The following is a 23,292-nucleotide window of genomic DNA, read 5'->3' as shown; positions in this document are numbered from 1 at the left end:
AATAAAAAAATATATTTAAAAAATAAAATATGTGTTGGCAGAATGCTTAATGAGGAGGTGCATTTTTATGTTTTTACTAGAGGCCCGATGCACGAAATTCGTGCAAGAGTAGGCCTTCCTTCCCCCAGCTGCCGGCACTGGCTTCCCTCTGACACCCAGGACCCGGGCTTCCCTTGCAGCACCGGCTTCATCTGGAAAGTCGTCTGGAAGGACATCCGGTCTAATTAGCATACTACACTTTTATTATTATTAGACTAGAGGCCCGATGCATGAAATGGTGCAAGGGGCTTGGCCCTCGCAGCCCCGGCTTCGTCCGGAAGGTCGTTTGGCTGTCCGGTCTAATTAGCATATTAACCTTTTATATAGAGTAACTCATCAACAAAAAGAATTATAATTTAAAATTTTATTGCTCTTGTAATGACTTTTTTCTTTTTATGGAAGTAACGTGTAAATAAAGAATATATAGAAAGTACAGACACGCAATGCTGAAGAAATGGAAGTCAGCCATAGCCTTACCTCAGTGAGCATGTGCTGTGTGTTCACTGCTGTTCCGTGTGTACGGGTCATACTGCACATGCTGCTTTTCACGAGGAGTATCTCACACATCTTAGAATGTCATTACATATTCTTCTACTGCAGTGATTTTCAGGTTATTTCAGTTGCTCACAAAGCAGAGGAGCTGAAAAGGGAGCTGGAAAAAAAAAAGCAGAGGAGCTGACCTAAGTGCGCTCTCCCTGTGGGAGTAGATAAGACCTGCTGTGCAGGGGCAGAGGCCTCTGAGGCGCTAAGGGACACAGGCAACTTCAGTCGGGTGTGGGGGGCGGGGCGGGGCTGTTTAAAATGTGGTCAGCTCATTGTTATTTGACAGGTTGTTGCCGGTTATTTTAGTATAAATAATGCTATGGTGGACATTCTTGATTATTTCCTCAGGGAAATTCCTAGAAATGGAATTTCTGAGTATAAGGGTTTGCATGTTTGGTTAAATACTTTTGCTGAATTACACTCCAGAAAAGTTATAGCATATATTTATAAGAAATTATCCATTTAAAAAAGAAAATACCCTTTTTCCTACATCTTCACCAATACTTGTTTTTTTTTTGCTAATCTTTATGGGTTGCCCCCCCTCCCCCAAACATTTTATTATGAAAAGTTTTAAAACATAGAGTAAGAGTGAAAGATTTTTTAAAAACATACTTTTATTTATTTCAGAGAAGAAGGGAGAGAGACAGAGAGATAGAAACATCAACGATGAGAATCATTGATTAGTTGTCTTCTGCACATCCCCTACTGGGGATTGAGCCCACAACCCAGGCATATGCCCTGATTGGGAATTGAAATGTGACCTCCTGGTTCATAGGTTGATACTCAACCACTGAGCCACACCAGCTGAGCAAGAGTGAAAGATTTTTTACAGTGAACATTCGTATATTCACCGCCTAGGTCAGGGGTGGGCAAACTTTTTGACTCGAGGGCCACAATGGGTTCTTAAACTGGACCGGAGGCCGGAACAAAAGCATGGATGGAGTGTTTGTGTGAACTAATATAAATTCAAAGTAAACATCATTACATAAAAGGGTACGGTCTTTTTTTTTTTTTTAGTTTTATTCATTTCAAATGGGCCGGATCCGCCCGCGGGCTGTAGTTTGCCCACGGCTGGCCTAGGTTCTACCATTAGTATTTTATTATGCTTGTTTTATCACACATTTATCTATCTGTATTTTTACCCATCCGTCAATCTTTCTTACTTTATTGATGCATCTCTAGGCACATTGTAGATACCAATAGAGTTCTACTTCAGAACTAGCATGCAATGCACAAATAATAAACATAATAGGAAGAAATAGAAAAACTCTGAAGTGAGATTATAGGGGATGGTCCTCTGTTAGGTTTCTGTAGCATTTAAGTATTTTTAATAAGCAGCTTTTGCTTTTACAATTAGGCAAACTAAACATCAAGTAAACACTGACTGACAAATCCAATAGGTATTTCTTAGAATATTTAGAATGTGCAAAAAAGCACAGTGAGGAGGGCGGAGAAACTCACGAACTCCTGTCACCAGGAGCAGTTGTGCTCCCCGTGTATGTTTCTCACAGGATGGCGGGGTTGTGTTGTCTCTTTCATGTTGATGCCTCTTTGCCTAGTCTTAGAGAGTCGGGTGACAGGCGGAGTTCCGTTAATATTTGAGAATTATGTGTGAGTGCAGGGGCCAGATCCCGGAAGGCCAGGGCCTGGGAACTGGGGGGTGGTCCCAGGTTTGACGCTGACGGCCGTGACACTGCATATCTTTTTATTTCCTATTTTTCTTGCACAGTATGAGTAGGAAACTGCTTATGCTACAAGATGATATATGAGAAAGCTTTCAGCAAGGAGGTGTTGGAGCTGAGGTGTGCGGTCAGGGACAGAGCCCGCGGCAGCGATGGCCCGGTGCGGGGCCGGCTCCCTGGCACAGAGCCTCTCCCAGTGCACGCTGCTCAGCACGCAGCTCGCCTTGGCCAGTTAAAAGTGAAGTGGAAGTTAGTGTGTTTTTATTAACATTTCCCCTCCATAGAGTTTATCGGGGTGACACTGGTTTGCAGAATTATACAGGCTTCAGGTGCACAGCCGACAGCACATCCTCTGCACACAGTGTGTTCACCACCTGGGCCAGCTCTCCGTCCATCGCCACTTACCCTGCGCCCCCCCCAGGAGTGTGCTGTTCGCAGGCCCCTGGGCCCGGAGGGGAAGAGTCCCCTGCTGGCACCTGTTTTGCTCTCACATTGGAGCTGTGGTGGTTGTGAAACCTTGTTTCACACTCGGAGGTTTTCCAGCTTCTTTGCTTTCTTTTTCTGCGTTTATTCCTCTTCCAGGCCTCTTCCTGTGCCCACGCTGTTGCCCGGGGCGCAGCGTGAGAGCGAGGAGGACGCCGAGTACATGACTCCCTCCTCCAGGCCCCTGGGCCTTCAGAAGCCAGAGGGGAAGCAGCCCTTCGAGACCGCCCCGAGCCTACGGTGGGTTCCCAGCTGCCCCGCTTGCCCACTGCTGCCTCGCAGCACACGCGAGCCCCAGTCCCCGCTCAGGCTTCAGCCTGCTCACAGCTTAAGCAAATCCACTTCTGTTTCCTCCACACCACAGCGTGCACACACACACACCCCACAGCGCACACACACACACCCCACACAGCACACACACAGCACACACACACACCACAGCGCACACACACACACCCCACACAGCACACACACAGCACACACACACCCCACAGCGCACACACACACCCCACAGCGCACACACACAGCACACACACACCCCACAGCACACACACACACACCCCACACAGCACACACACAGCACACACACACCCCACAGCACACACACACACACCCCACACAGCACACACACACACCCCACAGCACACACACACACACCCCACACAGCGCACACACACAGCACACACACACACCCCACAGCACACACACAGCACACACACACACATACACCACAGCACACACACACCACAGCACTCACACACACACATACACACACACCACAGCACACACACACACACAGCACACACACACACACACACACCACAGCACACACACACACATACACACACAGCACACACACACACCACAGCGTGCACACACACCCCACAGCACACACACACACACACACACCACAGCACACACACACCACGCACACACACACCACAGCACACACACACACAGACCACAGCACACACACCACAGCGTGCACACACACACACCATCACGCACACACACAGCGCACACACAGCACACACACACACACCGCAGCACACACACAGCACGCACACACACACCACAGCACACACAGCACGCACACATACACCACAGCACACACAGCACGCACACACACCCCACAGCACACATACGCGCGCAAGCGTGCACGCACACCACAGCATGCACACACACACCACAGCACACACCACAGCATGCACACACACACCACAGCACACACCACAGCACCCTCACACACACACACACACACACCACATCGCACACGCACACACACACACACACACCACAGCACCCTCACACACACACATACACACACACCACAGCACACGCGCGCACGCACACACACCACAGCACCCTCGCACACACACCCGTCACCCTCACACACACACACCCGTTACCCTTACACACACACATTACCCTCACACACACCCGTTACCTTCACACACACACACACACCCGTTACCCTCACACACACACACACACCCGTTACCCTCACACACACACCCGTTACCCTCACACACACACACACACCCGTTACCCTCACACACACACCCGTTACCCTCACACACACACCCGTCACCCTCACACACACACACCCGTCACCCTCACACACACACACCCGTCACCCTCACACACACACCTGTTACCCTCACACACACACACCTGTTACCCTCACACACACCCATTACGCACACACACCCATTACGCACACACACACACCCGTTACACACACACACACACACACACAGCTGTTACCCTCACACACACCCATTACGCACACAGGAGTGGATTTCCCCGCCTCGCAGTGACCCTGGGTGAAAGGACAGTGCTGCCTGATGGTCAGGGTCCAGAGCAGCAGGGAGTGGATGGGTCTCAGTGGGTCTGCAGGTAACAGACGTCTGTTTCTGAGACCTCGTGCTGCTTTCTTCCGGGTCAGAGCGGGTGGCGGTGACCAGCAGGCGGACGGCAGCACCTATGAAGCCATGTACACCCTGCAGCCCCCGGGGGCACCGGCCGGCGCAGAGGGCAGCTCTGCCGGTGAGTAGCTTTCTGCTGCCTGAGGTCATGGATGGCCCAGGAAGGAGCCTGGGACATTTAGCTGGTGAGAGCTTGATCTGAGCAGAAAGTAATTTTAATTGCAAAATACCTTTTACCCACAGACAGTAAAGCCGCCTCTCTTTTACTCCCTGTTCGCACAGCCAGAGTCTCTGTGCTTTCCCTCCTTCCAGGGCCGGGACCCCGTGTGGCAGCTCCCTTCCCCATTGCTTGTTATTTATGGATTTACTTCATTGATGTCAGAGGAAGGGAGAGGGAAGCATCCATGCTGAGAGAGAACCATGGATCGGCTGCCTCCGGCACACCCCCCACGGGGATGGAGCCTGCCACCTGGGCCTGTGCCTTGACTGGGAACTGCCCGGGACCCTTCAGTCCGCAGGCCAGCGCTCTTCCCACTGAGCCACACCAGCCAGGGCGCTCCCGCTGCTTTTTAGCGTCAATGAACTTCTATGTGGGTGGTGAGTCCCAGTTTCCGCATTAACCAGCACCCCAGGTTGAAAGCTCAAGAGGGCCGCGCACAGGGCCCTTGCTGGTCGTGGCGTGAAATGCAGAGTAAATGCTGGTGAGCTGCCCGGGGCGGGTTGCCTGGGCCTGTGCAGGGAGGGGCTACAGGCGTGGGGTAGGCTTATTCCTGTTTCTCTCGTCTCCACCCACAGGCCTCACATGGTGCATGGCCCATAGTAAACATGGAGTGACAGCTGACTGTACACGCGTGCACGGATGAATGGATGCCTTCTGTTGCATGTGTTAAAGGTAAAGTATGTGAGGAAGAGGTAACGCGTGCGCTTTGCTCTAGGTGAAGGGAACGTGGCTGCAGCCCCTGCCGGCGTTGGCCCCGAGGAATGGGAAAACGAAGATGAGGGCTACGATGTCCCTAAGCCGCCCGTGCCCGCAGTGCTGGCCCGCCGGACACTCTCCGACATCTCGAACGCCAGCTCCTCCTTCGGCTGGTTGTCTCTGGAAGGCGGCCCCGTGGGTGAGTCTTGGGCTGCCTGGCTCCTCCTTGGTGCTGAGCAGAGATGCCTGCCCGCCTGGTGCCCAGGAACTGGGAGCTGGAAGCAGTGAACTAAGAAGTCCGTCCGAGGGGCGGGAAGCTGGTCCAGTTAAACTGCAGTCAGTCCCTGGGGTTTGGCCAGACGTAGGAATGAGGTGTGTCCTTAAACAGGCTCCCCCAGGGCTCCTGGCGCTTCTGAGGATGTGAGGACATGGCCATCGAGCTCGATGGTTCAGGCCATGCATTCCAGACTCGGCCCCCTTCCCTAGGAAAGGGGGTGCTGGCCAGGGGCCAGCCCGCAGTTGGGCTGGACTGTCAGGGCTGTCTTCCTGCACCTGTGGCTGGTGGGACCAGCGGCCAGAGCTGTCACGGGGACAGCCGGTGGCAGCGATGTGCAGCCTCCAGTCCCGAAGCAGGTGGTGACCCAGCCGCCCCTCTTGTTTATGCTTCACTGTGAATTGTGCCCGTTTCTGCTTTGTTATTTGCAAAAGGAGAATTGTAGTGTCTTCTCCGGCCCCTCAGAAACACTTCCACGCGAATCCCGGCGGGTGGTGTGTGTTGCCACGGGTGCTGCGTGGCGCCACGTGACGAGGTCGGGGCAGCAGTGGCGAGAGCCGGGAGGGCAGGTGTGGGCCGTTCGCAGGGACTCTCGCTGGGAGGAGGCGCGCGGCCTGTAGACCAGCCTTGGACTGAAGAGCCTGTGCCCCCCTGAGGGAGGCCAGCGACACCGACGGCCACACGTTGGTGTGACTCCTGCCAATAGTTGAGGTTCCCCCGGGTTTGCAGACGTTTTCTTTCTTATTTCTTCTAGACTTCGCGGAGGGTTCCCCAGTTCCCGAGAGACCCCCCAAGCCGTTCCCTCGGAGAATCAACTCTGAGCGGAAGGCAGGGCCGGGCCATCCAGGTGCCGCCGCGGCCCCCTCGCCGCGGCTCTCCAGCGAAATCGAGAGCCTCCTGAGCCAGGGCTACTCCCACCAGGACATCCAGAAAGCCCTGCTCATCGCGCACAACAACATCGACATGGCCAAGAACATCCTCCGCGAGTTCGTGTCCATCTCTTCTCCCACCCACGTGGCCACCTAGCGCCCCTCCGCCTGCGCTGGCGAGGAAGTGGCTGGGCTCCTCCCGGGGCCTGGGCAGGGCTCCTGGAGATTTCGCAGTGAGGCCAGCCCTGCCGTGGCATCTCTGTGGCTAGAATTTCAAAGCGGTGGGTGACAGTGGAGCGGCTGGTGGTGGTGGATTGGTTGGGGGAGTGCGTTGGAAGGCTCTCAGCCCCACCTGGAGCAAGTGGGGATTTTTATAAAACAAGTAGCCCGCCTGCCCGCCCACCTGGGAGCGACCCGGAGAGCAGTGAGAGGCAGGGCGCTACGCTCAGTCGAGTGGAAGACTTGGGGCTTTCCTGGGTTAAGACTGTGGTTGTGTACGTCTGTCTGTCTGTGGCGTGTGTCTGATTGTAAGACGAACCTGCTGTCTCTGTTAATCCCAGGCAGGGGAAATCAGCACAAAGGGTTTCGGAAGGAACCGTGTTAAAACTTCCCTACGCTGTGGTACCCCCCAGCCTCAGCACTCCCTGGCGGGCCGCACGCACAGCTTACCTGTGTTTTAGAGCCCTCGCCTGCCCCCGCCTGCCCCCGCCTCCCCGTCTCCTCTCCTTCCGCTTGCTCACAGGAGGCTTTTTAGTGCGCGTGTGGTGCCGGTTGGTGTGGAGCCGTGGGAAGGATGCTGTCATTGCAGTCACTGGATCTGAGTAGTGGACTTGTCGCTCCAAGCGTCGTTTCTATGGGAACATCCATCGACTCTGTCAATCAGGTGTCTCAGTGACCGTGACTGCAGAAGGCTGCCTTGTGGGCGAGGCCTCCCCGGGCATGAGTCGGGGTGCGGCCCTGTGCGGGGGGGGGGGGGGGGGGGGGGTGCGTCTGCTGTGGGCAGGCGTGTTTCTACCGCCCGGCAGGAGAAGCGTTGGTCCTCAGTGGGCTTCCGGCTGATGCCCTGAAGCTAAGCCTCCGCACGTGCTCTTGACCTTGTTGTCCATAAAATGCACAAAACAGACCATTGGGATCTATTTGTTCAGTTTTTCTTCCCAGTGAATTAATTCCAGCTCATGTGGGCGTCTCCCTTGCCCGTCAGCCTGGCTGTGTTTCCCAAAGTGATTGTTTTCTTTGCCCTTGGGTGTGGGTGCCAGCCAGGTGGTGGCACAGCCTTGCTGGTGTGAGCTCCCGTCCTGTGCCCGGCAGCTGGGTTTCTCTGGTGCCTGTGGTTTGGGGAAGGCAGCCCCGTGCACTGACGCCTGTGCCTGCAGGGACTAGACGGCGCTCACCATGCATGACGTCACACCGTGGGCCGTGGGTGAGCAGCCCGCGGGACTGCGGGCTCCGGCGCAGATCCGGCCGGGTGGAGCCCGAGCTGCTGGGTGCCGCCCAGAGCCCTCGGGTCCAGCCTCCGCCCAGCCCCTCCCCCTGCTCCGCCCCTCCCCCGAAGCGCCCACCGCCTGGTGCCACCCTCTGGGAGGCTCAGCGAGCTCCTGGCAGAAACGACTCTCCCTAGAGCCCACCCATCTCGTCATCTCTGCAGCTGAACTTCTGACTCTTCCCTCGCCTCTCGGCTCCTCGTGGACCCGTGGTCCTACCTCTCGCGAGAGCCGCTCATGCCCTGGAGCCGCGCCTGTTCCCAGGGCCGCCTCCGCCGGGCACTCAGCTCGCCCCCTTTGGGTCCTCAGTGGGGCGAGGACGGGGACGCGGCAGCGGTAGGGACGGACGGCGCCGCCTGCCAGCGCCAGGACAGGCTCTCATTGTGGCGACACCGACGTGTGCTTGGCTGCGATGGTGGAGCACGTGGCTCAGGCCCAGCCTCTCCTGCACGTCCTGGGCTGCGGCGCTGCCGGCCCGTTCCCTTCAGAGCTGCCGCCCTCCTGGGGGCGAAGGACAGCCCGGCTCCTCCCGGGGGCACTGGTGCGGCCCCGGGCCTCCTGCCTGGCCTGCGGGCCTGGTGCGGGGCAGGTCCCACGGCCGGTGGTTGGTGGCTGTGCGCTGTGTCTGCGCCTCCAGGGTTCAGAGCGCCCTGCCAGGGTCTCCTGGAGGCTCCCGTGGCTCTGTGCCACGCGGGAAGCCCTCGCATCTGCTGAGGCCCTCGTCACTCCTTCCTCAACCGAGGTTTGTGTGGCAGGTTTGAGTTCTTTGGCTCTGCCGGGGGTCCAGCTACAATCCCCCTTCACGGCCGCTTCATTTGGAGTCTGCGTGTCCGCAAACTCCTCTCTTCCCCCTGTCACGGGCGAGTCCTCTCTACCAGGTGGCCCAGGGCACTGCGCCTCCTGGTCCCTTTCCTGACCTGCATGGGGCTCTTCTGTTTACCCACCTCCTGCTTCCTGGGCTGCTTTTTATTTTTATTTTTTTAATGTATCCTCCCCCTCAGATAAGGTTGTATTTATTTTTAGAGAGAAAGGAAGGGAGAGGGAGAGAGAAAAGACTGGTTGCCTCCCGTATGCACCCCGACCATGGATCGAACCTGCACCTGATTGGTGTGCAGGACGACACTGACCCACTGAGCCCCGGCAGGCCCCGGCTTGCTTTTTGTAGCCCACCTGCCACCTTAGCCAGCGGCTGCTTTGTGGTGCTTGCGGCCATCTGCCCGCCATCTCTCGCCGACGCTCCCCAAGTGGGAGAAACGGCCGTGGATGTTCCTCCCTGTAGGTAAGTAACAGACTGGGCAGCTGTGTTCTGGGCCTGTATCTGTGTTCTTTCTGTAACTAGCGGACGGCCACTCTCCCAGCCTCTCCCTCGGACCTCTCTCCCTCCTGCCCTCTCTCCCACCTTCTCTCCCCCCACCCGCCCTCCCCCTCGCCCTCTCTCCCCCCACCCGCCCTCCCCCTCCCCCTCTCCCCCCACCCGCCCTCCCCCTCCCCCTCTCCCCCCCCACCCGCCCTCCCCCTCAGCCCTCTCTCCCCCACCCGCCCTCCCCCTCGCCCTCTCTCCCCCCACCCGCCCTCCCCCTCCCCCTCTCTCCCCCCACCCGCCCTCCCCCTCCCCCTCTCTCCCCCCACCCGCCCTCCCCCCTCAGCCCTCTCTCCCCCACCCGCCCTCCCCCTCAGCCCTCTCTCCCTCCTGCTCTCTCTCCCACCTTCTCTCCCTCCTGCTCTCTCTCCCACCTTCTCTCCCCCACCCGCCCTCCCCCTCAGCCCTCTCTCCCCCACCCGCCCTCCCCCTCAGCCCTCTCTCTCCCCACCCGCCCTCCCCCTTGCCCTCTCTCCCCCACCCGCCCTCCCCCTCAGCCCTCTCTCCCCCACCCGCCCTCCCCCTCAGCCCTCTCTCCACCCACCCGCCCTCCCCCTTGCCCTCTCTCCCCCACCCGCCCTCCCCTCAGCCCTCTCTCCCCCCACCCGCCCTCTCCCCCGGCCCTGCTTCCCTGTCTCCTTGCACAGACGTTCAGCACAGGGACAGGTGCATTGTCTGGTTTGTGGATAACATTTGCGGGGGGGGGGGGGGGGGGCGTGCTATTCTTCATACTTGAAGTATTTATTTCTTCTATAGAAAAGTGAGATATTTTATGGTCCAAACAGCAAACTTACAAATGAATTTTTGTAAATTTGCTTGCAAAGTAGGGACCCAGCTGTATGTTCCCTTCACGGCACTGTTAACAAGATCTAGGCCTTCCCTTCCTTTTTACTGAGGTGTCATTGACATTATAACATTCTCTCATAAAAAGTTTGAGGTGTTTTGTATGCCCCATGGCCGGTCGTTGTCCATAAAATGCACAAAACAGGCAGTTGGGATCTATTTGTTCAGTTTTCCTTCCCAGTGATTGCTTCCAGCGTATCTGGGCGACCCACAGTCAGCTCATGAATCGGTGAGCGGCCAGCGCCACACACGGTCACCAAGCTCTTCCTCTCCCTGGGACCTCTCTCCCGCCTGCTATATTCTCTTGACAAGGCTCACATAGGACCCGGTGCCCCTCCCTGTGGGGGAGCGCTGGGTGTGTGTAGCCTCCTACCTCACATGTGGACAGCCGGGGTTCCAGGCTTGCCCCCTGTTGCCCAGGGATACGTTTTCCAACCAGCGCCCTGGCTGCTCGTGTCCGCTCAGCAGCCGTGAGTGCCCCATGCCAGGTGCCAGCCTGTGTTCTCCTGCCACCGCGTGGTGAGGCACTGATGGGGGTGGTCCTCGGGCTCCTCACCGCTTGCATTTGGCCCTAAAATAGCCCTTCCCAGGACGCAGTGCGGTGTGCACTCACGGCCTTCGTATACCCCCCAGAGCTGCCCTGGCTCAGACCGTTCAGGACTCTCCGTTGCTCCCCATTGTCTCCCGAGCCACGGTCCTGTCTGGGAGGGTCCCCAGTGGGAGTCATGGACCCCCTGTGAGTGTCCTGGAGGCGGAGCCTGGTGGGTGGAGGCGTGTTGGCTCGGAGCGCACGACAGGCGAGTGTGCAGCGCGCCCGCCGCTCCTTTCCAGCCCCGGGCCTGCCTGGTCTTCCTCCTCGTGGGGAAGTTTCCTTGTCAGCCTTCTGGGCCCGTCACCGTCTCCCATTCTGTTTGGAACTTGTTTTTAATCCCTCACAGTCTTTGCAGCTAACTACCCCTAGCGGACCGACCGACGGAGACATGGGAGGGGAGGGTGTGTCTGGGTCCTGACCTGCCCCAGGTGTGTGGTCTCCCTGGAGCCGCAGGGGAATGGACTGAACTCAGTTCTCAAAGGTGTCAGCCTGTGTCTTGAGGGAGGGAGCTAAGCGGGAGGGAGCCGGGCACTCAGAGTCCTGGAACTTAGCACCACCACCAGGGCTTCCTCCCCGGCCTTCCCTCTGGGCGCTCTGGGTCAGCCTGGCCTCTGTGCACTGGAGCGGGGTCTTTAGAACCACACATGGCGGGCGGGGGTGGGGGGTGCATCTCTGACGATCCTGCTTGGGAATCACAGGAGTCGGGGTGAAGGCAGGAGGGAGTTCAAGGATGCGGGGTGCTTCCCAGAGCCGGGGAAGGAGTCCAGCTGACCCCTGCCTAGAGCTGGAGCTGGGCCGTGTGCACCTCGGCCTTTGTCCTGCCTGGCAGTCTGCTTATTGGGTGATGGGCCCCATAGACGCTCCGTGCTCCGCCCACGTGGCCTCCCAGCCCGAGAGCCTGGTGGACAGGTTCCAGTGCCTCTCGGTTCATAGTCTCAAGAAAGAAAATGCTCCCAGCATCTTGATGGGTGTCCACCCCAGCCCGTCCGCCTCGCCCCCCGGCCGCAGCGCTCCCTCAGGACAGGGAGTTCCCCGAGGGGTGCAGGTGGAGAGCTGCTCTCACACTGCTTCCCAGAGAGGAGGCGGCTGTGGGCTGTGCCTGGGCCCGCAGGAGGTTCCTAGGTTAACGCATGCAGGTTGCTGTCTGTCCATTTTCTGTTTTCCTTCCCTTTGTGGTCTTGGGTTCAGGGTTTCTTGCCTCCCTCGTTAGGTCGCGTTCCTCCTGTCTCGGAGCTGGTCTGTCTGGCGCAGTCTCAGGATGCTCAGCCTCCTTCACGTTGTTCAGAGTGTGTGTCAGATCTCGCTGCGGTCACCGCGGGCTTCCGGGCTCAGCACTGAAATGGGTTCCTCCTGCAGCCGTGTCCCTGCCACCCTCCTCCTTGCCCTCAGGGTCCCTCCTGGGGAATGTGGTGGGCTGGGCCTCCCGGGCCTCCGAAACCCTCTGCAGCCGTGTGGGAGCTGTCAGGTCGTTACATCAGAGTCCAGGGAAGACGGAGGCACTGGGAGCTCCACAGGGCCGCCCGCTGTCCACCAGCTGCTGCAGCAGAGGCTGATGGGAGCCCTCACGTGGTCGGTTTCACAAGCTGCTTGCACTTGCCTGAGTCTTTGACCTTATTCCTCTCGTCCTAGAGCCTGTCCTGTGTCTTAGCCTTTCGCAGTCACACCATTGGAGCCGCTAGGTGTCTGCAAAAGGAACCTAATGGCCCAAGATGAGCTCTGAGGCCCCGGGAGGGCCGGCTGTCAGGCCCCCCTGAGCTCCAGCCTGGGAGGGGGCAGCACCCTCACCGGCCCAGGAAGGCGGTTTCACTGGGGTGACTGCATGTGTCCTGGTTCTGGGCGACAGCACAGGAGTAAGGTGGGAGTGGGGTGTGCGGTGCTGCATGGGGCTCGGTCAAGTGGAAGGGCTGCCCTTGTCCGGTGCCTGAGACAGATGTTCCTCCTCTGCCTGTTTGTCTCTCCATCCTCACATCTACTGGCTCAGCAGCTGAACAGATTGGCAGAGTTCTGATTGCCCGGCCTGACTGTTGATACAGAACCAACAATCACTATGAGAGGCCCTCCTGCCGGAACCAGCTGGGGGCCGGAGGCTGCTCAGCACCCACTGTGGGCCGCTCCTCACCTCTGACCCTGTGGTTTAGAGGGGAGTCACCCTCACCTCTGGAAGCTGAAGGGGCAGAGCTGCTTGTGGGTCAGCAGCCCACATGCTCTCTGCTGGGGCCTCCTTTGCCGGTGGGGTGAGAAGGCCCGAGGGGTTCCGCCCGTCCCCCCCCCCCCCCCCACACACACACACACACCTGCTCTCAGTATCGTTCAGTGTCTTGGCCGTGACCTGCTGAGCATGTGGCTGGGCCATGGCAACTATGAAGTACCTCCTACGCCTGCTTCCTGGCTGGGTGATTTAGGGTTTTTAACCTTATATATCTTTTCCTTTATTTAAAACAAAGCAATTTTTAGCACACTGAAAAAAAAAAAGCTAAACATTTTGTGCCTTTCTAAGGCAGCGCTGTATCCTAGGCTGCATTTTAGAGCTTAATATGGACATAGCAGCGTCTTTGTTCTGCTCTGAGTGTCCCAGCCCCACAGTCCCGGGGAGGGCAGGGCGCCGGGTCCCTCTCCCGCCGCACCGTGGGTGGGAGGCTGGTTCCATCAGCTCAGCCTCCATGTGCTCTGGGCAGAGGCAGCCGGGTCCGGCCTCTCCTGGAGGGTGGCTTCTCTTAACCTTTGGTGGATCCTGACCTGCCTCGACCTCCTGCCCCCCCTTCCCCCACCCCAGTCGGAGCCCTCAGACTCAGAGCAGTAGCAGCGAGTGCCTCTCTGGGGATCAGCTTCCCCTGGAAGAGGCAGCAGAGCTGTGACCGCAGCCTGTCCTCAGAGCTGTGACCGCTAGGTTTCAGGGGGAGGGAAGAACTGTTCTCTCCCCTCCTCCGTGCTTCCTGCCTTTCACTCCAAAGAAGGTGGAGGTGGAAGCAGCTCCAGGCTCCTCATTTGTGACTGAGCCTCCGGCCTGGGTGGGCCGGGTGCTGAGCTCCAGGAGGGAGAGCGGGCTCTGCATCCGCGTGGGGTTAAACCGACAGCGTCGGCAAGATCTGTGTTGGCTATTTTAAAAGTGTCATTAATATAAGAAACTTTATATTCGTAGTATTTAATCCTTCTCACTTGTAAAGAATAAGAAAAACAGAAGGTAAATATTCCTACAGAGAATAGCAGAGCTTTAAGATTTGTTTCTATTTTAAGTCCATTTGTTTTGCCAGTATGTTCATGTTCAGGTCTGTTATACTAATGTTATTTATTAATTTTTTCATTTATATACAGTTAACTAAAGAGCTTTTTCAAGCACCTACATCTGTAAAGTATTTTTAAATAAAGTTTCTTTTGTTGTAGTTGACCTGAGTGCTTGTCTCTGGTGGGGATGGAGGGTTGACACGTGGGGGAGCTGAGCCCATGTGCCTCCGCAGGTCTGCGCTGCCCCTCCCGGCAAGGCCACGGGACCCACAGGCTCTTGGCCCTGCCCCTGAGCAGGGGTCAGCCTGGGGGCTGGAGCCGCCTGCCTGCTGCCGGCCTCGGGGCGGGTTCCTCCTGGTGCCGGTCCATTTGGAGCCCAGGCACTGTGGTTCCCACGGTGAATGAAACACGTAAGGTTTCCCGGACAACTAAGCTTTATTTGTGTGTGTGTGTGTGTGTGTGTGTGTGTGTGTAAAGGAAACAATTTGCAAATTTACACACAACCTAACAAAACCACACACACACACATACACATTATACCCCAAGCTCTGGCCCATTTCCCAGCCTCCCTTTGAGGCCCTTCCTAAAGGGGTCGAGGCCGTCAGCTCAGCTCATAGGAGTTTGGTGCTAGGGCCACTGTCATCTTAATCCCCTTAAAGGGCCGCAGGGACCCCCCCCCTCTGTCCCCTGCGCTCACCCTCCAGTCATGATCCCGGAGCCGAGTGAGCAGCTCAGGGCCTGACTAGGAAGCAGGGGCTCCCTCAGGGCTGGGACAAGGAGCGCCCATCTGAAGGCATGGCACCAGCTCCTGGCTCCACCCAGGGAAGGGGGTCACAAAAGGGACCTAGCCGGCGGGCAACTGCAGCCACACAGCAGAACTGGGAAGGCAACTGGGGCAGGAAGTCCCCTGAGACAAACAGGCCCCTGACTCCATGCTGTGGGCAGAAGGCGGGGCCTTGGTCCATAACTGAGCAGAGATGTCGGGCAGAACTGGCCTCTCTCCTGGACCGAGGCCGCCGGGGTGAGCGCCCTCCACACATGGACAGTGTGGTCCCTGCGCCCTGGTCCCGGCCAGTCCACTGGCCCTGCAAAGGGGGTGGGGGGGGCGGCGGGGGCAGGCTTTGGTGACCGTCCTGAGTGCGGGCGGCGAGCAGGGCGCGTGGGCAGGAAGGCGTCCACCTCCGCGCTAGTGCCTCAAATCGATGTATCTCTCCCCCTGCAAAGGGGAAGGAGAGGAGAGCGTGGAGACGGAGATGGGCAGGGGGTGAGCACCAGCAGGGAGGAGGCACCGAAGCAGCAGCTGAGGAGCCCGGTGGTGCAGCAGCAGCAGGGCGGGCAGGAGGGTCTCAGCCCCCAGGTCAGGTGGGCCCCACGCAGGTCACACCGCTCAGCCTGAGCCACAAGCTCTTTTGGAAACGGTGCCGGCGATGGGAGGGGTCTCTGCTCTCAGAGCCGGGAGCCACCCTGTTCAGGTCCCTCAGCCACTGGCCTGGCCCTACCACCTGTGAGTAGTGTTAGGAGGCGGGATTCGGCCTGCGCCGGCCTCCAGCAGCAGGACGGAGGACAGAGTTAGTGTGGGGGGCGAGGACCGTGAGCCCTGCGCGCCAGTCCTGGCGCTGGTCAGGCCCTGGCTGCAGCAGCCGCTCCTACCTGGTCTCCAGGCGCCCTCTGGTCAGCGCGGCTGCCCTGTAGGAGGCCCATCTCTTCGGGGAGCTTATCTGACTTAACTTCAACTACAAATGTGCTTTTATGAGATGGGGGCAGCGTTCTGGGGGGAGGAAGGGAGGCGAGAGGTTGGCAACTCAGGGGGCGAGGGAAGGGCGGGGCTCTGGGGAAGGGCTTCGTCTCCGGGGACAACCGTGGGACATGGTGCTCTGGGGCCGGCCTAGGGGAGGGAGGCAGGTCATGAAGGGAAGGGAGAGCGTGATGGATGGAGCGTGGCCGTGGCAGTGAAGCGACTAGCACCCAGACCCAGCGTCCCCTCCTGCTCCTAGGGGTGAGCGGACACAGGTCAGCAGGGGACACCCCGGGGAAGCGGCGAGCTGTGCGACAGGCGATGGATGGGGCAGGGGCTGGGACGTGCTCACATCTCCTGTTTGCCCGACCGCCCACAGGGCAGCTTGCCCTTCTTGTAGAAGAAGCAGAGGACGGCGCCCAGCAGCGCCAGGACCAGCAGGCTCACGGTCACGGCCACGATGACCACGCCCTTGCTCTGGGGCTCGCGCAGCTTTTTCTCTGTCCCACGAAGACACTCGGTCACCCCTGCCCCGGCTGCCATGTTCCCCTCGCTGCCCACCCAACCCGGCTGGTGGGAGGCGGGCTTCCCGGGGGCAGTCGGGGCAGGATGCGGGTGCCCCGGCCGGCCGGCTCTGCTCTCGCCGGCCCAGCTCACCCGTGGAGGTGCCGTTGGCTCCGGCGTGAGGCCCGACGGTGGCGGTGCTGAGCCCAGTGCTGGTGTTGGAGGCTGTGGGAGACCGAGAGGGACGGATGGAGGTTGGCAAAGGCAGGTGCCCAGGCCCGCCGGGGCCGCTCCGCGGGGCAGGCCTCACCCAGCTCCAGGAGGATGCGGGTGCTGTTCCTGCCCAGGGCGTTGGCGGCCACGCACTCAGCGCCCGTCTCCACCAGCTGCGGGGTCACGCGGACACTCAGGAGGCTCAGGACGCGCTGTGGGTCCTGGTCGTGTTCGCTGGCCTGGGAGGAAGGAGCGGCGGGCGGCTCAGGAGGGAGGGGGGCAGCGGGCAGCGGGCAGCTGGCCCGGCCAGAGCCCGGGGAGGGGCTGCTCACCCTGCCGCCCACGCTCCAGGAGATGGCGGGCCGCGGGTGCCCGGATGCCTCACAGGTCAGGTTCAGCAGCGCGTTCTCCCGCACCCGCACCTTCCTCTCCTTCTGCGCCATCCACGGGGGGCCTGCGGGGCAGGGGAGGCTTCTGTCCTCCAAGAGCTGGCGACACCCACGTGGGGCAGCTTCCCGCCCGACCTCCGCTCAGGGGCCTCACCGAAAACCGCCACGTTGACCAGCCACGTGGCGTTGAGGCCGGGCACGCGGGGCGCCGAGGCCACGCAGCGGTAGCCGCCCCCCGCCTCCCGGTCCAGGTCCTGCAGCTCCAGCACCGGCCCCCGCGTCAGCACCTGGCCTGTCTGCGGAGAGGGCGGGTCAGAGGCCGCTCCCGTCCCGGCCCCGCCCCGGCCCCGCCCCCTGCCCCGCCCTGCCCCCACCCCGGCCCCACTCCCGCTCCCCGCTCCCGCCCCCACCGGCCCGCCCCGGCCCCCAGCGGCCCCGCCCCCAGCCCCCAGCGGCCCCGTCCCCAGCCCCCAGCGGCCCCGCCCCCAGCCCCGCCCTGCCCCCACCCCGGCCCCACTCCCGCTCCCCGCTCCCGCCCCCACCGGCCCGCCCCGGCCCCCAGCGGCCCCGCCCCCAGCCCCCAGCGGCCCCGTCCCCAGCCCCCAGCGGCCCCGCCCCCAGCCCCGCCCTGCCCCCACCCCGGCCCCACTCCCGCTCCCCGCTCCCGCCCCCACCGGCCCGCCCCGGCCCCGGCCCCGCCCCGCTCCCGGCCCCGCCCCCCCGCCCCCTGTCCCCCGCCCCTGCCCCCACCGGCCCGCCCCTGCCCCCACCGGCCCGCCCCGGCCCCCAGCGGCCCCGCCCCCAGCCCCCAGCGGCCCCGCCCCCAGCCCCGCCCTGCCCCCACCCCGGCCCCACTCCCGCTCCCCGCTCCCGCCCCCACCGGCCCGCCCCGGCCCCGGCCCCGCCCCGCTCCCGGCCCCGCCCCCCCGCCCCCTGTCCCCCGCCCCTGCCCCCACCGGCCCGCCCCGGCCCCCAGCGGCCCCGCCCCCAGCCCCCAGCGGCCCCGCCCCCAGCCCCCAGCGGCCCCGCCCCCAGCCCCGCCCTGCCCCCACCCCGGCCCCACTCCCGCTCCCCGCTCCCGCCCCCACCGGCCCGCCCCGGCCCCGGCCCCGCCCCGCTCCCGGCCCCGCCCCCCCGCCCCCTGTCCCCCGCCCCTGCCCCCACCGGCCCGCCCCTGCCCCCACCGGCCCGCCCCGGCCCCCAGCGGCCCCGCCCCCAGCCCCCAGCGGCCCCGCCCCCAGCCCCGCCCTGCCCCCACCCCGCCCCCACTCCCGCTCCCCGCCCCCGCCCCGCCCCTGCCCCCACCGGCCCGCCCCTGCCCCACCGGCCCGCCCCGGCCCCGGCCCCGCCCCGGCCCCGGCCCCGCCCCGCCCCCGGCCCCGCACCTTTTCTCTCAGCCACTGGAACTCCAGGGCTCGGCTGCTCTCCGCCTCGCAGGTCAGCGTGAGGTTGCTGCCCTCGTGGCCTTCAGGGGCCGCGGGGCGCACCCGGACATCAGACACATCTGGGGACACAGCAGTCGCGTCGGCCAGCGCGGGGCAGAGGGTCCCCGGCCGCCCGCCCGCCCGGCCGCCCGGCCGCCCGGCAGCCCGGCCCCGCTCACAGTCCACCCGCAGCTCCTGCTGCGCGCTCAGCAGCGAGGCCGTGCTCTCCAGGTCCAGGCCCTGGCACTGGTAGCGCCCGCTGTGCTCCCTGCGCGCCGGGGCCAGGACCAGCACTCCGTCGTCGTCGGTCGTCTCCTCCACCGTCTCCCGGGTGCGGGGGTCCTGGGCGGAGCGGGGTGAGCAGAGGGCGCCGGCCTCCCGCCCGCCCGCGCCCCGCCCGCCCCGCCCGCCCCGCCCGCGCCCCGCCCCGCACCTGCTTGCTGAGGCTGAAGTGCGGCGGGGGGTTGCCGTCCGCCAGACACCGGATCTCCACGCGGTCCCCTTCCTTCAGCGGCCCCGCGGGCGCCACCTCCAGCCACACCCTCTCCGCCGGGTCTGCGAGCAAGGGGCGCCCTCAGCCGGTGCCCCCCCGCCCCGCCCCGCCCGCCGGTGGGGGAGCACCCCGTCCCCGCGGCTCTCACAGAAGACCGGGACCGTGACCTCCCGCGACTCCTTCATGTGGCTCCCGCTGGGCAGCCGGTAGCTGAGCTCGCAGTAGAAGCGCGCGTCGCGGTCCTCCTTGCGCAGCTGGGCCTTCAGGACGCTCCGCAGGGTGTACAGGCCGCTGGACTCCGCGGTCTGGGACGACTGGATGTGCACTCCTGCGGGCGGGAGGGGCTCGCCGCGGCTCCGCCTCCACCCCCTGGCCTCCCGGGAGTCAGCAGGGAGACCTGAGGCCCTCCCTGTACCCGAAGGGGCCAGCTGCACCCCTCCACCCCCAGACGCCCTCCCCAAGACCATGTGTGCCAAGTGCTGCAGGGACGAAAGGGAGAAGCAGCAACCACGGAGCGCTGCAGACTGAACTCAAGGGCTTCCCAGCTGCCGTCCGAGGGAAAGCCAAGCGGTGCCGTTGGGACGGGGTATGAAAACAGCCCTGGCCGGGCCAATGGTTAGAGCACTGGCCCGCTGGACTGAAGGGTTCAGTCTCAGTCAGATTCTCTGTCAAAGGCACGTGCCTCCGACCTCGGTCGCAGGCTTGATTCCCAGCCGGGTTGGGGGAAGGGGGGAGCATGCGGGAGGCAACCAATTGATGTGTCTCTCTCACACCGATCTCTCTCTCACCCTCCCCCCACTCTCTCTAAAAATCAATAAGAAAAAATATCCTCAGGTGAGGATTAACAACAACAAAAAAAGTTTAAAATCTTATGAAAATATTTTCAAGTATCATTGTGCACTTTTAAAAAAATAAAAGTAAAATGTAAGGTGGTTTTCAGAGGCTGAGAGGGCTACTTACGGTTCTTCTGCTCCTTCAGAGGCCGGCCGTCCTTGTACCAGATGACTTGAGGGACGGGGTACCCATTCCTCCCCACACAGGTTGCAACCTAAGAAGGACAGGGCGAGTCCCCCCCGGAGACCTAGCTTCACCAAACCCCACCTCCGCTCCTCCTCCCACCTGGCCACCTGGGCACCTCACCTCCTCAGGCTCCCTGCTGTTCACCGAAATGCCCAAGGCATTGGCCTGGATGCTCGGCTCCTCTGGAGCTTCTGGGCGGGAGAGAGACAGGGAGGGGCCTGGAGCAGCGCTCGGTCCCACCCGCAAGGCCACTCCAGCCGCCCCGCCCCGCCCACTCCATCCTACTCGCCCCGCCCACTCCATCTGACCGGCACTGCCCACTCCAGCCGCCCCGCCCCGCCCACTCCATCCTACTCGCCCCGCCCACTCCATCCTACTCGCCCCGCCCACCGGCACTGCCCACTCCAGCCGCCCCGCCCACTCCATCTGACCACACAGTCCACCAGGAGCTCACTGTAGACGCGGAGCTGGAGGCGGTGCTCCTGGGACGGAGGGCGCTTGCCCTGGCACAGGAAGACACGCTCATCGTGAGGGGTGACATGGGTCAGGGCCAGAGTAGACCCCGCATCCTGAAGGCTGAGCCGGTGCTGGTACTCCCCGGGCTCACTCTGACCAAGGCCATGGCGCACGCGGAAGATGAGTGTGGGCTTCTCCTTGTGAACCTAAGGGGAGGCGCAGGGGAGGTGGGGTCCTGGGCCACAGGAGGGGACAGCCCCCCGCTGCTGCCCTCTGGACCCTTGGCACTCACGGAAAACCAGTCCACGTTGCTGAGGTTGTCCTGGGAACGGGAGGGGCCGCACTGCAGGAGGGCTGTGCTGCCCACTTCCACCTCCACCAGCTCGGGCTCCGGCGGCTCGGCCTCTCCAAGCACACCTGGGGCGAGAGGACACCCAGCAGCTGCTTCGGCTCCAGCTGCTCCCCATCCCTCCTCCCACCCTGCTCCTGCAGCTGTTCTTCCGGCCACTTTGAGGGTCTGAAGAGGGCCCAGTCCTCTCCTAAGCCTCGACCACTCTCTTCCCTTCGCCTTGGGCCAGCCCTCTCCCAGTTCAAGGGAGTAGGATGGTCATCTCTGGTCATTGGACAAGAGACCCAGAGCGCCAGGCACCTCCCAGACGAGGCTGGCAGAGGGGCGACTGGGCTCCAGGCCAAGAGAAGGCCCCTTTCCTTCTAGGCCCCTCCCCCGAGTGAGCTCAGAGGGTGGGAATGCAGGGCATGTGCCAGGCTGGGGCACACAGGCCCCTTTGTGTCCCCACACCCAGGAGAAGACCACTCCTCTCCCCTTTGGCCCCCCCCCCCCCAAGCCCCTCACAAGCCCCTCACAAGACCCACTGGTCCAATCCTGGTCAGAAGCTCCCCTTTCAGCAGCACCTCCATGAACATCCCACACACTCAGGGGCCCATTCTGGGAATCTTGTAAGTATCGAGGGGTCAGAGTCTCTCGCAGGGGTCAAGACACGGCCTGGCAGTGGACAGGGGTGACGCCAGTGCTGCCAGCCTGCTGCCGGCTCCATTCGGAGGTGATGTCACTGGATCCCATCCGCCTGGACTTGGGGGTCCCATCCGCCTGGTCTCGGGGACCCCACCTCCTGGACTCGGAGACCCCACCTTCTGGACTTGGGGGTCCCACCCGCCTGGACTCGGGGCCCCATCTCCTGGACTCCGCGTTGTGGCCCTGGTCTGGCTCCCAGACAAGGACAGACGGAGTGGCCCTCAGCCCCCAGCAGAAACCTCCACCCGACCCACGGCCCACACCCGGGAGAAGGTCTAGGAGAGCAGGACAGGGCGTCTGGACCTGCGGAGGCTGCAGAGCCGGATTGAGCCTTTTCCCCAGAAATGCAGTCCGCTCGGGAGGCTGTCGGCACCGGGCACAAGGCCAGCGAGCTGGCACTGCCCGGCCCACCCCTCCCCAGCCGGACGGCGGCTGCGACAGGGACAGGGACCCGGTGAGACGGTGCCCAAGCGCTGCGCGGACGGGGCCGAGCGAGTCGGTGCCCGGCGCTGTCCCACCGAGGGCGGCCCCAGTCCCGGAGGTGGAACAAGTTTGGGCGCTTCCACTCTGGAAACCCTCATCTCTGCCACCTGTTTTCCGTTCCCCGGGTGGAGGTGCGGAGACCCCCCCAGCCCCTGCCCACGCCCAGCCCGGCGGGGAGGGAGGGGCCGCGCACCCCCAGCTGAGAAACTGCCTTTTCCTTTGGCGGCGGAGCCGCGGGACCCTCGGTGCCCGGAGGGCGCTCTGGCCGGGCGCCTGCCATCGCTCCGATCGCGGCCGGGAGCAGAGCACCCGAGGGAAGTCCCCCCGCGCCCCCAGAGTCCCCGCCCCCGCGCCCCCAGAGTCCCCGCCCCCGCGCCCCCAGAGGCTCGGCTCCCCCCTTCCCCGCCCCCCACTCGCTCCCGGACTCGGATCGCGGCTGCAAACGGGCTGAGAGCGGCGCGGGGGCCCGGGAAGGAGGGCGCACGCCGGGCGGAGCTCCGGCCGTTGGGGTGCGGGCCCCAGCGCCCCTACTCACCCGCGGCGCGGCGGCAGCAGGCGGCCAGCAGGAAGGCGCAGAGGAGCCGGGGCAGCCGCATGCTTCCCCGCGGAGCGCCAGCGCCGAGTGAGGAGGTCCGCGCGCGCCCGCCCGCCCGCCCGCGCTGACGTCAGGGGAGGACGAGGAGGGGAGGGAGGGGAGTGGAGGGGGGAGAGGCAGGGGAGGGGGCAGGGAGGGGAAGAAGAGGGCAGGGGAGGGGGCAGGGGAGAGGAGCAGGGAAGGGAGGGGACCGCAGGAGAGAACAGGGGAGGTGGGGAAGGAGTGGGGAGGTGGGGCCCGGGAGGAGAAGGGGTGGTCAGGGGAGGGGTGGGGCCTAAGCTCCCGGCAGCCCCGCCCCGAAGCCCCCCGCCCCGCCCCGCCCCGTCCCTGCCCGGCACCCTGGGGTGGGGGCCGGGACGCGCACCCCGCAGCTCTGCGGGGCTAGGGGAGTGGGCCGCCCGCGCTGGAGGGGAGCGGGAGGGACAGGTGTCCCAGGCGGACGGACTCCTGAGGCGGCGGCCAGGAGAAGCTGCCGAAAGGCCAGCGCCCCCGCGGTCAGAGCCCACCGCGCTCCCTTTCCGCTCAGCCCCGACCAGCCGGCGCAGCCCTGGAGGCCTCCTGGCGGAGGAGCCGCTGCCGGGGCCTCCCCTCAGGCTCCCTCTCTGCCTCCGCCTCCCCCACCAGGCCTCGGCCACGGCCACGGCCACGAGAGACCAGCGGGCCACGGGCGCGGCCCAGAGCCCCCGCACCGTGGAGGCTGCGCCTGCCTGGGCTG

At 62.8% G+C, this 23,292-nt stretch overlaps 2 protein-coding genes across 8 annotated transcripts in view; one reads left to right on the top strand and one right to left on the bottom strand.

Moving 5' to 3' along the window:
• CBL (Cbl proto-oncogene) overlaps positions 1–7,857 on the top strand; it is a 100,542-nt gene extending 92,685 nt beyond the window's left edge. For 5 of the 6 annotated variants that reach the window (XM_036324013.1, XM_036324015.1, XM_036324017.1 and 2 more), the window contains 4 exons: positions 2,847–2,987; positions 4,696–4,796; positions 5,611–5,790; positions 6,620–7,857. In XM_036324013.1, the coding sequence (XP_036179906.1) occupies positions 2,847–2,987; positions 4,696–4,796; positions 5,611–5,790; positions 6,620–6,891 (694 nt within the window). In that variant the 3' untranslated portion in view covers positions 6,892–7,857. The other variant, XM_036324016.1, reaches the window with a different exon arrangement.
• A 5,443-nt stretch (positions 7,858–13,300) lies between these two features.
• MCAM (melanoma cell adhesion molecule) lies at positions 13,301–22,620 on the bottom strand. Of its 2 annotated transcripts, XM_036324011.1 has the most exons (16): positions 22,518–22,620; positions 20,759–20,883; positions 20,465–20,672; positions 20,131–20,201; positions 19,951–20,038; positions 19,139–19,318; positions 18,931–19,052; positions 18,677–18,839; positions 18,459–18,577; positions 17,228–17,369; positions 17,017–17,138; positions 16,782–16,923; positions 16,625–16,696; positions 16,320–16,467; positions 15,883–16,000; positions 13,302–15,448 (listed from the first exon to the last, which is right to left on the bottom strand). In XM_036324011.1, exons 1-16 carry the CDS (start codon positions 22,576–22,578, stop codon positions 15,419–15,421), a joined length of 1,911 nt encoding a protein of 636 aa, XP_036179904.1. In that variant the 5' UTR covers positions 22,579–22,620; the 3' UTR covers positions 13,302–15,418. The 2 variants fall into 2 exon arrangements, with proteins under 2 accessions (XP_036179905.1, XP_036179904.1); XM_036324012.1 differs by lacking the exon at positions 15,883–16,000 and having other exon boundaries at positions 13,301–15,448.
• Between the last annotated feature and the right edge of the window lie 672 nt (positions 22,621–23,292).

The sequence above is a fragment of the Myotis myotis genome, unplaced genomic scaffold, assembly GCF_014108235.1.
Source record: "Myotis myotis isolate mMyoMyo1 unplaced genomic scaffold, mMyoMyo1.p scaffold_m19_p_10, whole genome shotgun sequence".
Classification (NCBI taxonomy): Eukaryota; Metazoa; Chordata; class Mammalia; order Chiroptera; family Vespertilionidae; genus Myotis; species Myotis myotis.
This window is presented reverse-complemented; position numbering and strand designations above follow the sequence as displayed.

Bases quoted from the DNA above. Each gene is read 5' to 3' on its own strand.
- MCAM (XM_036324011.1), bottom strand. From the start codon at position 22,578: ATGCGGCTGCCCCGGCTCCTCTGCGCCTTCCTGCTGGCCGCCTGCTGC. The intron at 16,924-17,016 runs GTGAGCAGCCCC...CCTTCCTCCCAG, and splicing joins CCTGGAGCGTGGGCGGCAGG to GCCAGCGAACACGACCAGGA. The intron at 15,449-15,882 runs GTAGGAGCGGCT...TCCCCTTTGCAG, and splicing joins AGAGGGCGCCTGGAGACCAG to GGGGAGAGATACATCGATTT.